Raw genomic sequence first — 13,480 nt, forward strand, 5'->3', positions numbered from 1 at the left:
GTCGAGGCGCACTGCCACGAGACAGAGAAAAACTCGACGCGTTTCGACGATCATCGGATCTCCAAATTCAAGAAACCAACAGGGCCCACCGGCGTTCCTCGTGCTCAAGATACGGCGATCAGCGCTTCTGGATGGGGCCAACAACACGTTGCCGAGCTGGATGGGACCCTGAAGGCATCCATTGATCAGGTGCAATCGGCGTGACTTGACAGGTGATTCAGTCTCAAGTCTGTGTTACACTCGCACGGGCGGGAGCACAAGACCGAAGTCCGAGAAATCCTCCATTCAGGGTTCACGGCAATCTTCTGTGACAGCCTTGCCGGGCTTCTCCGCTCATCCTCCTCCTCGACTCGTCGGCACCACCGACGCAGGCCATCCGACAAGAGTCATCCATCTCGACTGCCTATCTCTTCCCGAACAGCCTCTCCAAGATAGGACGACGATGCGACCCTCCGCGATCCTCCGAACGACATTACCCGGCGGCCTCCGCCTCCCCTGCTCCTTCTACCGCGGCGGCACATCCAAAGGACTTCTATGGTCCACCTCCACCCTCGCTTCGTTCAACCATGCCACGCGGGACCGCATCATCTGTCGTGGCATGGGCTCACCCGACCCTGACAAACGGCAAATCGACGGTCTCGGAGGAGGCATCAGCTCTCTATCCAAAACAGCCATTGTCGGCCCTCCAGACGCCCAACTCGCTGCTCGACTGCGCGACGCCAAGATCGGTTTTGCAGACGGCGTAGATTTCGCCGACGACGAAGCGTTGGCAGCGGACAAGGAGAAGGGATGGGATCTGGTCTATCGCTTCGGCCAGGTGCCTGTGGAGAAGGGAACCGAGATTGACTGGACGAGTACGTGTGGCAACCTCGTTTCTGCCGTAGCGCTGTTTGGGCTGCACCAGCCGCATGTGAGGCAGGAGAGGATAGCGGATGTTTTCGAGCAGGCTAAAGGGCGACCAGCACACGTTGGGGACAGCTTTGCCTTCCCAGCGCGACTGCTCGTGACATGCTCGGGTCAGATCGTGAGGGCTAACGTGCCCGTCACTCTCCACGAAATGGGGTGGTATCCGGACCTCGAAGGCGATGTGTCAATCTCAGGTGTGCCGGGCACAGCACCTGGAATCCTCATCGAGACGCCCCTCGACACTTCTTCCCTTCTTCCGACGGGCAACCAGCTCGACACCGTCTCCGTCAACAACACCCCCTACCCGGTCACGATCATCAACGCTGGTCTCCCAACGATCTTTATCTCCTCTTCCTCCCTCTCCGCCGTCCTAGATCCGTCGCAGCTTGCATCACTCTCACCATCCGACCTCGATGCAGACATCCCACTCATGACGCTGCTCGATCAACTTCGTACCGCGTCTGCAGCGCTGACGCCGTTTCTCCAGAAAACGCTCAGTCCGTCAGCGCCCAAGATCTGCATTGTCCACCCGACGCCCGTTTCGGGCTACACGACCACGGGCGGATCTAGCGTTTCAGCGCAAGAGATGGATGTGTTAATACGCGCGGTGAGCGTGGGCAACCTGCATCGGACGGTTCCCGCCACGTGTCTGTCCGCGCTCGCTGCCGGTCGGGCATTCCCACAATCGACCATCGAACAGACCGTCCAGGCTGGAAACCGCGCGAAAGGTGAGCAAGACGGCATCGTGTCCATCCGCGTAGGTCAACCAGCCGGTGTCTCGGAAGCAAGCGTCAAAGTCCGCCCCGCCACCCAGACCGAGCTGTCTCAAGGATTCATAAGCATCCCCGAATCAATCGTCTACTTTCGCACTGCCCGACGCATCATTGAGGGCTTTGTCGATGTTCCACACTCTCTCCTCTAGTCTCTCTCTCGCAATATACCCTTTCTCTAGCAATGTATTATCTGTGTGTCTAGAAGAAAGCGCGGTAGGTCTTCCAAGCGTACCACAGCGCGACGGGTGCCACACCCCAAGCGAATGCATCGCCGATCTCGCGCAGATTCCGCAACTCCGCCTTGAGCACGGCGAACTTGCCATACGACTCTTTGGCATCCACCGCCTTGCCCGATTGGACCAACTTGGCAAATTCGCCACCGACAAAGTCGCCCTGCTGGTAAAACCTGTCCATGAGGCCATCCTTCTCCGTCCATCGATTGCGAAGCCATGCCTCAAAAGCGTTTCTCTCGTCTTCGGTGCTTTCGCCCGCCTTCTCGTTGACCCCGAGAGGCGGGGTGTCGACTGTTGCCGAGGAGACGGCGGCGACGCTGGGTGCATTGGAGCTGGTATCTCCCTGAACAGCCTCCGTGATGCGCGTCATGGTGAAATGCAGATGGATCGCCGGCGGTGGGATGCCTTGCATGAAGATCGAGCGCAACGTGTAAAAGTCCTGTCCGTAGCCGGATTGGGGTACGCCAGGATAGCCAATGGTGAAATCCAGCAGCCACAGATCGTCCATCTCCTTGGCCAGCGTTCTCAGGCAGAAGAAGAGACCGGTGGATCTGGGCAGGAGGCAGTTTTTGAGATCCGGAATGCCCATCTTGTCGGCAAACTTGGCTGAGACCGGTCGTGTCAGGGCCGACACCAGAGTGCCTTCGGGGAAAATGAGCAGGAGGAGCTTCTTGGCCGTCCCCGTCTTGCCCTTGTCGCCATCCGCGGGATGCGAAGAGACGTCGCCGAGCTGCTTCGCCAACTGCCGTTGATCACTCGCCCAGTTCCTCGCCAGGAAAATGAAGCGGTAGAATTGCATCCCCCATCCGATGAACGGGATCCATTTGAGACTTTTCTTGAGAATGATCAGGATCGAGTCGGCCAGATCGGCGTAGTAGGCGAGACACCAGAGATAGAGCCAGTCGGTGTACACCTGGTGGTTGGACATCCACACTGCTCTTCGGGGCAGATCTACCCCTTCGATTCGACCCGTCTGCTTGTTGCGCCGAACAAACTGTTCTGCATCGAGCAGGCCACCGCGGCCGTCGCCGACAGAGATGACGAGCTGCGTAGGGCCGAAGAACTGGGAGACGATGAGGAGGATGCGGGCAAAGGCGAGCTTGGTGTACGCGATGTTGGAACGGTACAGCGGTCGAGTGGCGGGAATCAAGGATAGAGGCCAGGATAGAAGTTGGAAGAGGTGCGCGCTGATGATGCAACCGTTGAAGACGAGCGCAAAGAGGAGCGTTTGCAGGTAGGTCTGTTTAGGCGGACGAGATTCGATGGGGATCGAGTAGGGTGGTGCGACCGTGTGCGAGCCGAGTCCCGTCTTGGCAGAGACCTCGTCTTTGATGTTGCCGTTGCTTTTGGACGACATAATGGCTTGAGGGAGGTAGGATGTATGCCTGATGTATGTGGTGCTCAGCTGTCAGGGGGAGGAACGGCTTGCTGTTTGAGGATCCTCGTGTCCTATCCGGGAGGAGGCAGACGCGGAGGGTGGTGAGAGAAGACGTCAAGGGCGACGACGTAGCTTCATCCAGATGGTGCCGGGCCGAGTTCCATGGAGGACGCAAGATGGATGGCAAGATGCAATGACGGTGGGACTTGGTGTCATGACGCACAGAAATTGAGTTTGTCCAGTCCACGAGACCCTGTTCCTGGCTCGCACAGACGCTCGGCTGTGCTTTCCGAAGCCTCAATTTTGAGGCTCTTTTCCTCTACCTCTTGCGGTGCTCGAGCCAAGCTGGAATCTGTGTAGATGATGGTGCTCGCATCGAATCATGTCGAGCAAGTTGACATCTTCGCCATCACATCCGGATCATGATTGCTACCAGACGGAGAAATCTTTCTACGATGTATGCTGACAACTCTGCACAAAGATCTATCTGAGCAGCACGTGCTTAACCTTGGGATTATCCTCGTAGCACTGGAGGGAGGCGATGCGTCAAGGTACCGTGTACAATGACATTGTCGATTGCTCTAAAGATTGTCAAAGGATCCAGCACTGTGTAGCTACGCCTGTTTGTAGTCCTTCAACGAAGACTTGTCCCTTCTCCGAGGTAGAAAGTGCGTCCGACCGATCCTTCCCCGACCTTTCCGAGCCCCGGTCCGGTCTTTGCCTCCACGACCTTTTCGACCTTCTCGGCATCCAAGCCGACTGCCCTGGCGATACGAGAGCCGATGCTGCTCCCTGGACCACGAACAGCGTCCCTTGTTGCTGCCTTTGCGTTGCTCTCCGCCCGCAGCGAGACGCCTTGCGTGTTGATGACGCCGCTCTTGATGCCGCCCGTCGCAGCTGTTTGCACAGCAAGTGGTGTGCCTACCGCAGACGAAGACTCGCCAGATGTGACCTGAGAAAAGACGCTCTTTGCCTTGACAATGCCGTTGGCGAAGAGGTCGTAGTAGTTGGCGTTGGCCACTGTGTCTACTGCACCGATGAGGTGCTCCTGTACAATTGCACAAAAGTCGATGATGATGTCAGTAGGTCATTCCTTCCGCAACACCTCGCTGCTGGCTCATGACACTTACGTTCCAGCGAGACTTGATCTCTTCCGTCACCGAGGGTCGCACAGGGGCAACATAGGCCGGCCTCAACTGCTCGCGCGTCACGCGCTCCTTGCCCTCCTTATCCCAGTTGTCCGGGTCAATGTCGTTGAGCTGCAGCTTGATTCGGTTGAGTGTCACCGCCGTGTCGTGCGTTCGAACTGCAATGGTATGGCGAAAGGTGTAGAGCAAGGATGTTGCTACAAAGACACCACCCAGTGGTGCGAGGATGAACCGTGAGACTGCCATGCTTGTGGACCGGTGCGGCGTATGTAGCTGCCAGAGAGATGAACGTCCGTCCTAGAATTGACTGCCGGTCAGCTGTACGGCTAGTGTTTCGCCGAACGATGGGCCGATGTGACGGGTTGAACGAATGCTTCGGGCAAGAAGATACGAGGTGGAGGATCCAGACGATGCGATCGTTTGAAATCGGAAGCGTTGCACCTTTCAACGGAAGCTTTCGGTCTCTAAAAATCGCGGTTGCAGACAGGCAGTAAGTTCGATTCGTGATCGCAATCCAAAAGTGCGGATTTCGGGGGCATCTTTTTTAGTGTTGCTTTCGAAGAAGTGCTTTTGAAGGACTTTGACCAACACCTTCCTCGAACCGGACCATACTGGACTGCTCAGTGCATCTCACACGCTGTTGCGACTCGCTCGAGCTGCTCTTGGATCTCTCGCTCGACCGCAGGCTGCCAGATATTTTCGGCCTGCTGAACGATTCGCAGCTGTCCGAACAAGGCCGCCGTCGGGGTGGACGCTGCGGTTGCTCAAGATGAACGCCGGCTTCAACCCAATAGCCATGCTGGCAGAGCGAGCCTGTGGTCCCATCTACAACGCCATCGACACGGGAAACAACTCGCTGGCCATTCGACATGCTGACAAGGTGCTGCAGTCGCAGCCGGACCTCGCTCTAGCTTTGTCACTCAAGGCGCTCGCCCTCGTGCGCTCTGGAAAGCGTGAGGAAGCTAACACATTATGCACAAAGCTTGTCACCAGAGGGCTGCGGAACGGCGAAGACAATGCCTTGAACCCACTCACCTGGACACTCGGACGACTTGGGCGAAATGCGGATGAGATCACTCTGTTGGAAGCGGCGGTCAAGAACAGCCCCAACGACGAGGGTCTGGCTCGACAGACCTACTTTGCGCTCGTCAAGAACCAAGCTTTCCAAAAGGCCCAGCAGCTTGCAACAAAGATGCACAAGTCCTTCACTGGTCGCAACAAAGCGAAAGGACGATTTGTCGAGGAGTACTTCTGGTGGTCAGTCCTCTCCTACTTGCTTCTCTCGAGAGACCCAACGGCACCCGGTGCCGCACTTGCACTCCCTCTCAGCCAACGGATGATCGAGAAGCAGATCGAGTCCAAGCCATTAGGTGTCAATGACGAAGAAGCTCTCTGTCTGCTGCTGCAAGTGCTGATACGACAAGGCAAGAAGAAGGAGGCTTTCGATCTGATCGCTGCCGAAGGCTCGGTGGGGCACACGCTGTGCGATCGCAACCTCAGTCTCGAGTTCACACGGACGGACCTCGCCAAGGAGCTGAACAACTGGGCCTTTGTCGAGACAAGCTGCTGGGCCCGCATCGACGCTGGTAGTCGCAACTGGGCTCACTTCACCGGCTTCCTCGATGCAGCAGAAAAGCTGGGCAAGGACCATCTCGTCGCAGCTAAGAAGAAGACCAACATGCTCCTCAGCGTCAAAGGTGCTACCATGGACCGCTCAATACGACTCGCCGAGCTCGAGGTGCTCAAGAAGCGATCCAGCAACGGAGACCGGGACGCTGCAGCTCAGCTGACGCCCAAGGTGATCTCGTACTTTGATCAGTTTGCGAGCAAGGCGTGTTGTCACGAGGATCTGCTGCCGTTCCTGACCGTGCTGTCAACAGAGGCGAGGGAAAGTGTGTCAGACAAGCTCAAGGAGAAGGCGCGCCCTCTTTCCATCAAGAATGAGCTTGACCTCAGGACAAACATCTCGATCGCCAAGATCACTCGCACAGTGCAGCCTGCTACGACGCTGACGGAGGAAAGCGAGGCGGAACTGGCAGCCGAGTTGCTGAAGCAATACCTTGACGGACTGACGGTGGGAGCATCGTTGCCAGAGACCGAGATGCAGCCCGCCGACGATCTCGCCCTGCTCGGTGTGCAAGCGCTGCTCTCGGCCTACAGGCTGTCTCACGGCAAGCTGGTCTACCTCCACCAAGTCATCGCTCTGCTCGAATTCGCATTGACAAAGAGCAAGAAGGGGTACCAGCTGCGTATGCTCCTTGTCCGCAGTTACATTCTTGCAGGTGCGTTCGACCGAGCGTCGATCCATTACGGCCTGATCGGGCTCAAGAGTGTCCAAGCCGATACGCTGTCTTACCTGATCAGCGAGCGATGCGCGCCCTTCTCTGCGGTCGGCTCGAGCAGCAACACCGTCGACGATGGGCTGTACAAGATGGCCGTACGCACGTTGTCAACATCACAAGCCATCTATGAAGAGAATCGGAGCTCGACGCCGGACATGATCTCCAAGGCGTTCGAGCACGGCATCTACTCGCGCGTGGAAGAGTTTGTCGAGTTCGGCGAGGCGCTGGAACGTTCGTTGCAGCGTCAAGTGCTGCGGTTGGAAGAGTCGCGCTCTCATCTGCACAACAGGCAGAACTTTAAGAGCGAGCAGCAGAAGCAGTCGTTCGAAGCTGGGATCGAGAAGGCGGTGTTGGCGGTGAAGGCGGATCTGGAGAAAGGGGTGCATGATCAGAGGGACTTTTCGGTGCTGGTCAACTATCAGCCGCTGGACACGCCGGATGTGGCCGAGCTGACGCAGGTGGGACCGCGTCAGGATGCGGGATGGGTGCGATGCATTGCATCGACCATGTCGGACAAGGTGAATGACAGCATCTCGGAGGTTGACATGCACAGTTTGACGGCTGCCGAGAAGGCGCTTGTCACGCTGGTTCGAGGTGCTCGATCGGGCACGTTGGACTCGGCAGGTTTGATCTCGATGCTTGAGTCGACCAAGGCCACGCTTCGTGCGCTCGTCGATCTCGCAACCAGCAACACAGTCGACAACACTCGAACGATACGGCCCATCGATGCCATCCACGAGGCCGGCTTGACCTTAGAAGCGATCTATCATACGCGATCGTCATTGACCGACAGCGAGGCAACTGCGACCGTCAAGACACATGTCGCCGAGATCGCCACCCTGGTGAACCATCTGTCGAGATCAGTGCAGACGGTTGTGGTGACCGCTTCGAACGTGCTAGAACAAGGACTGGCGTCGTTGGGCAAGGACAAGGTGGCTCAGATGATGCAGACGACACAAAAGAACCTCGCAGGCAGCTCGGTGAAGGTGCTAGGCAACCTCCGGGATGCTCTTCGCGACGCTCTGTAATACTTTTTTTCTGGATCAGCATGCATCGCTATAGACAAACAACCATCATTGACAACATCCGACTGCGTGAAAGTGAGCCGGTCTCAGCTGTTAGGACTGCCCCGGCTGGGATGTCAGGGTCCAGCTAGAAATCTGCACGTTGCCCCGCGTTCCCGCGGCCCAAGCACGTCGCGCCTTGGTTAGGCTGTGTGGACAAACAGAACCTGAAACGGCTTGCTTTGCTCCTCTGTGTGCTGCTTTGAAACACCACACGCAGCTTTGATAACCGACGTGCAGCTTCAATTTCAACCAGGACGTGACGTGCAACCGGCTTTTTAAGGTTGATCCGCAGCTGACCGATCTGCACAACGCACATCTTGCCGACTCGCTTCAGCATGCTTGCAGTTCAGAGCTTGAGCTGTTTGCGCTGTGCGGGAGTATCGAACATCGAGTGTGGGATGGATCATGACGCAGGGTCTGGTGCAAAGCAACGCGCGCAGATGAGCGGCATTCCGATGTGTGTCTGAGAGAGTACAGAGCGCCTCTTTGACTCGAGGAGTTAAGCGCCACTCTCGCGCTTTGGGCAGTAGTCTTGGCGGCCATCGCCTTTGCTCCCTTCCTTTCCATCCACCATCCCTTCCCTCCAAGATCTCGGACACAAGCACCCATCAGATACCCTTTCGATACCTCGTGCCCTTCGATCAAGATACCCTCCCTCCAGCGACGCCGCGCTCCCTTGCCTCGGTCACTGATCTGAGCGCTGAGATCAACCACGACGACATCGACAATCTTCTCGATCCGGCTACTCACAACCACTCACTCGAAGGTCACATTCACATCTCGACTCATTCCCGCGAGCCATGGCCACCGTCGCGCCGCCTGCCCCCATCCACGCTCCCTCGGCGTCCCACTCATCCACCCTCCGCCGAATGTCATCTCGCAAGCTCTTTAGCCGGTCGCGCAAGCCAGCACCGCCCTTGTCCGTTGCGCCTCTCGAATACAACGGCAGCGACAGCAGAGTCGCCTCCGGTTCCAGCTATGCCACCATCAAACCTTCCGCCGACCCCATCTTCACCAATCGCGACACGAACAAGTCCACTTCTGCACTGAGCACCTCTTCCACTGCCTCGCGCACCTCGCGCTTCTTCCGCAAGTTCAGCCGCCAGAAGCCTCCACCTGTGCCCTCGCTCCCACCGGCGCTGGTGCTCGATCTGGATGCTGGAACGGCTCTCCCTCGCGGGGCGGACGCTAGTAGTCACGATACGGTCTACCGAATCCAGCGCCAAGCGGCTACACCCACCACCGCCGCCGCAGCCATCATTGCTGCCGCTGCTGCTGCCGAGAGCATCCCGAAACCTCACGGCGTGCAGCGAAGACGCATGCTCGAGGCCATGTCCGCTGCGCGGCTGGACGTGGCACAGACGCGCGATCTGGTCCGCATGTGTGGGCTGCAATTGCGCGAACGCGGGCTCGACACACCGGGTCTCTTTCGCCCCTTCCGCGTTGCCGAGTCGCTCGACCACGTGCATCGCATGGTGCAGCTCCTTTTGCTGTCCATCGACCCGTCTACATATGGATCCGTGTTCTCCATTCTTCCCGAGAACGCACTCGATCGCATCGGCACCACAAGCACATCCTCGCCCTCCGCTTCTCAGCGTCAGATCGCACACGACGAACTGGACAAGGAGCTCCGCTACGCCTCGCCGCACGATATCGTTAGTCTGCTCAAATGGGGGTTGCGACACGCCCGTCTCTCCCCCACCGACTTCAACTCTCCCACCCCTGACGGGTGGTACGATGCCTTCGTGACGCGCGAGCGCGAGTGTGGGTATCATCCACGCTCGATCGCTGATCACCTCCATCCGTCGCTCCCGCAGCCCACCGCCGAACTCCTCTCCGAAATCCTGGACCTCATGGCATCCATCACCGCACACTCGACATCCAACCACATGCCACCATCGACACTATGTCGCATCCTCGGAATGTGGCTCTTTGCCCGACCCCCTCACCCACCAGCAACGTTCGACGACCTGCTCAGCGCAAGCACACGGGCAACGTCGATCGCGGAACATCTTCTCCTCGCGCACATCCGCGCACAGGCAGCCGTGACGTTCGCCATGCCCGGTCGGCTCACGGAGCTGATCCGTGGGTATCCGGTTCTGTGCGAGGGCAGACCCGGGTTGCCCGCCATGGCGAGGGGGAGGGAGGTGGAGGTGCTACGGGTGGATGTGCGGTCGGAGGGAGTGGTGGGAGCGGGGGTCAGGGGGAGGGGGCCGATGGTGACGCTGACGGACGCGCTGGGTGCGACGAGCGACGGACACGAGGTGTGGGAGGGGATTGTGAAGCAGCTGGAAGGGAGGGGAGTGGACGGGTTGGTAATCGATGAGCACCTACGCATACTGCGCCAGGTGGAGCGCGGGACGGACGATGCCGCGGGGACCTCGACGACGTCGAAAGACGACTCGGCGACGACAGCGCACGACACATCTGGCAGGCGACGCTCCCAGACGCTCTCCAACCTCCAACCTCGAGGTCCACCACCCCTCATGCCCCTCCCCGAAACACCCCGTGGCGAGGTGGAAGAGCTTCACCCAGCGCCCAAGCACGCCGAGGTGTTCAACGGCAACCTCAACCCCACCGCTTCCTGGCGCTCTTTTACGGATGAAGGCTTCCTCTCCACCGCTTCGTCCGATCTTTCGCTGTCTTCGTTCGATCTCAAACCTCTCTCCTCCACGCTGCCGGCGAGTCGACGGAGTCATCGGAGTTTGTCGAGGAAATCGATCGCTCCCGCTCCCGTTTTCCCGCCGATAGCTTCGAAGGGCGACATCACGCATACGATTACATCGGTGCGCAAGATGGAGTTGGATCCGGCATTGGCGCTGCTCTGGCAGGATACGCTACAGGATCAATCCCCGTGCAGCAGCCTACCCAGGATGACGTTGGTGCAGCTTCAACCTCGATACGCCGCCCAAGTGGGGGAGGGAAGCTGGTTGTTGGTGGTACAAACGTGCATCCCTCCGCGACCACCCACTCCAGAGGAAAAAGAGGTGGATGGACGGAGCGTTTTTGCCCCCAGCATGCGCAGTGTCCGGATGCGGTTGAGGAGGGTCAGTACGGTCATTGGCGCTGGGGTAAGGCGGAAAGGTGGGCTGAGAGAGGCTTGATGTGAAAGAGAGAGGGGAGGTGAGGCGGAGAGGTTGGCGCGAGAGCGAGGGGCGCTTTTGGACAGCTTCAACCGGCACTGGAGTCGCGCAACGACGCTGTACAACACATATCCCCATCACGCACACTCATCACGAACCATCTTCGCACACTCATACATCAACGCTCATCAGAAAACATCATTGAGGACTACGCAACTCCGCCCGCTCAACACTGCTTGGCATACCCCGTAGCCTTGGTTCCACTGCCCTTGGGCAGACCACCCCTGTGCTTGTCGGTCGCCACATTGTGATGACCGGTGCTGGCGCCCTGTTCCTTCTGCTTCTCCTCGTGCTTGCTGGTCGCCTCGGCCAGGTGGCGGTATCCACCCTCGGTGCCTTCCTTCTCCAAACTCTCCGTGATCGTAATAATGTCCACCAGGAGCTGTTCGATCATGCTCTCGCTCAAATTCTCCCTCACGACGACGCGGAGGATGTCGATGTCCTCGAGGTCGGGCGAGAGGTTGTAGTTGGGTACGATCCATCCTTTGGCTCGGAGGAGGGTTTGCATCCATCGCTGTTCGAGGTTGGGGTTGCGTTCGCGGAAGGACTGGGACCATCGGAAGGAGACGACGGGGAGACCGGGACGGTAGAATTCGGCGGAATGCTCGTTGATCTCGTGGTGGTGGCGCTTGTGTTCCTTTCCACCGACGAGGGCGGCACCCGCTTCCTTGATCGTCTCGGCCACGCCACCCGCAGCGGCACCCGCGTTGGGCAGCGGCTTGTGGATCTCACTCAGCACCTCGTAGTATCCGCTGTTCTCCAGCGCGCGGGAGAGCAATCGTGCATTCTGCAGATCCGACTGCATCACGCGACGATAGCCGTCGAACCCGAGGTTGATAAAGTTGAACAGCTGACCGATGATCGGGTGGGCGGGGCGGGAGAAGTTGAGTCCGAACGAGTACTCGACCGAACCCAGGTAGTGAAGTTCAAAGACGAGTTCCTTGGGCACCTGCTCGTTGTCCCTGAACAACACCCAGCCGAGACCCGGGTAGACCATGCCGAACTTGTGGCCCGACGTGTTGATGCTCTTGACCCTAGGAATGTCGAACGACCATTTGAGCCCTGGAGTGGCAAATGGAGCGACCATGGCACCCGATGCGCCGTCGACGTGAATCGGAATATCGATGCCCGTCTTCTCCTCGTAAGCGTCGAGCAGCTTGGACATGCCTTCGACGTCCTCGTAGTGGCCCGTGTAGGTCGAGCCGAGGATGACGACGACGCAGATGGTGTTCTCATCGACATAGTCCATGGCCTTGTTGATGTCGAGGCAGTAGCGCGACTCGTGGCTCACCGGCACCAGGCGCATCTCGACGTCAAAGTAACGTGCAAACTTTTCAATGGCCACCTGGGCGTTGCTGCCAAAGACCATGTTGGGCCCGGGCTCCTTGAACGATTTGCCAGCGGCCTTCATCTTGTGCTGCCATCGCTTTTTGGCGGAAAGACAAGCGAGCATGATGGCTTCGGACGAGCCGGTGGTAGCGACACCCATGGCGGGCTTGCGCTTGCCGTTCTCGTCCTTCTCCGTAGGAGCCTTCCAGAGGTCGGCGAGCATGCTAACGCAGCGGGCGTGGATAGCCATGGTGGCCGGGTACTCGTCCTGGTCGCACATGTTGATCATCATGGTCTCGGTCATGAGCTTGGTCGCCTCGTCGGGCATCCAGGTGTGAACAAAGGACGCAAGGTTGAGCGTAGGCTTGCCATCGAGCGAAAGGTCCGAGTTGATGAGCTGGTAGGTGGCCTGCGCATCGGTACCCTTTTTGGGAATCTGGTACTTGGGGATGGGCTCGGTGACGTAGCGACCGGCGTGGGCGTGCGAGTGGTAGGCGTGGGACTTTTTGCCGCCCGGGTGCTGGAGGAGACCCAGGATGGGGTGGTCGACGGCTTGCTCGATGAGCTCGTCCGGGTCGACGTGCTTGCTGAGGGACATTTTGGCGATGAGGAGGAGGAGGTTTAGGAGCTAGATGAGTTGATTGCGAAGAATGCAAGTGCGACGGAGAGATGTGTCGTTCCGATGTCGCGGGGAAGGCAGAGAAGGTTGGATGATGGAAGCGAAGAAAGTTGGTACGCCGGCAACCAGGATGTTATATACGATGAGGAGTGGGCTAGCCATGACCCGCGCTGATCCATCACGGACGGCATCAGCCGAGAGTCTCGCCAGCAAGTCACTCACACGAACACAATAAGATGCTTGAGCATTGTCAGCATCGGCAAGCCACCAGTGGGACTGTGAATTGAAGCACTCTCCACGTTCTCGATCAAGAAGGCCTTCTGAACCCACGGGCCATGCTCCAAGCACGGCCAAAGTGGAACAACAGCCGCAATGACCGCACAACCGCGAGGAAAAAGGGTCCACTTCACACCCAGCATCGGCAGCACAGGCCAGCTTCCATCACAGCCCGTGCCGAGTTGGATTTCTGGCTCGGCACGATCCACGTTGGTCGCCGCAAGATCTCTTCGCCGCACTCCTTCTGACAGCCTCCACTGTCCTGC

The 13,480-nt window shown here is 58.5% G+C and overlaps 6 protein-coding genes across 6 annotated transcripts; 3 read left to right on the forward strand and 3 right to left on the reverse strand.

Moving 5' to 3' along the window:
- Nucleotides 1–442: 442 nt before the first annotated feature.
- Nucleotides 443–1,828, forward strand: PSEUBRA_003173 (PrpF protein; the record flags this gene model as incomplete). Its single annotated transcript, XM_016436304.1, has 1 exon — nt 443–1,828. One exon carries the CDS (start codon nt 443–445, stop codon nt 1,826–1,828), a length of 1,386 nt encoding a protein of 461 aa, XP_016292342.1.
- A 49-nt stretch (nt 1,829–1,877) lies between these two features.
- Nucleotides 1,878–3,269, reverse strand: PSEUBRA_003174 (Phospholipid/glycerol acyltransferase; the record flags this gene model as incomplete). Its single annotated transcript, XM_016436321.1, has 1 exon — nt 1,878–3,269. The coding sequence occupies one exon, from the start codon at nt 3,267–3,269 to the stop codon at nt 1,878–1,880; it is 1,392 nt and encodes a 463-aa protein (XP_016292343.1).
- Nucleotides 3,270–3,924: 655 nt separating this feature from the next.
- Nucleotides 3,925–4,684, reverse strand: PSEUBRA_003175 (uncharacterized protein; the record flags this gene model as incomplete). The annotated part of the gene is made up of 2 exons (XM_016436330.1): nt 3,925–4,338; nt 4,421–4,684. The coding sequence occupies 2 exons, from the start codon at nt 4,682–4,684 to the stop codon at nt 3,925–3,927; spliced, it is 678 nt and encodes a 225-aa protein (XP_016292344.1).
- Nucleotides 4,685–5,207: 523 nt separating this feature from the next.
- On the forward strand, nt 5,208–7,808 carry PSEUBRA_003176 (N-acetyltransferase B complex, non-catalytic subunit; the record flags this gene model as incomplete). Its single annotated transcript, XM_016436302.1, has 1 exon — nt 5,208–7,808. One exon carries the CDS (start codon nt 5,208–5,210, stop codon nt 7,806–7,808), a length of 2,601 nt encoding a protein of 866 aa, XP_016292345.1.
- Nucleotides 7,809–8,647: 839 nt separating this feature from the next.
- On the forward strand, nt 8,648–10,951 carry PSEUBRA_003177 (protein of unknown function DUF1708; the record flags this gene model as incomplete). Its single annotated transcript, XM_059465016.1, has 1 exon — nt 8,648–10,951. One exon carries the CDS (start codon nt 8,648–8,650, stop codon nt 10,949–10,951), a length of 2,304 nt encoding a protein of 767 aa, XP_059320665.1.
- A 205-nt stretch (nt 10,952–11,156) lies between these two features.
- On the reverse strand, nt 11,157–12,917 carry PSEUBRA_003178 (Pyridoxal phosphate-dependent decarboxylase; the record flags this gene model as incomplete). The annotated part of the gene is made up of 1 exon (XM_016436320.1): nt 11,157–12,917. The coding sequence occupies one exon, from the start codon at nt 12,915–12,917 to the stop codon at nt 11,157–11,159; it is 1,761 nt and encodes a 586-aa protein (XP_016292347.1).
- Between the last annotated feature and the right edge of the window lie 563 nt (nt 12,918–13,480).

Source organism: Kalmanozyma brasiliensis (genome assembly GCF_000497045.1).
Source record: "Kalmanozyma brasiliensis GHG001 unplaced genomic scaffold PSEUBRA_SCAF20, whole genome shotgun sequence".
Taxonomy (NCBI): Eukaryota; Fungi; Basidiomycota; class Ustilaginomycetes; order Ustilaginales; genus Kalmanozyma; species Kalmanozyma brasiliensis.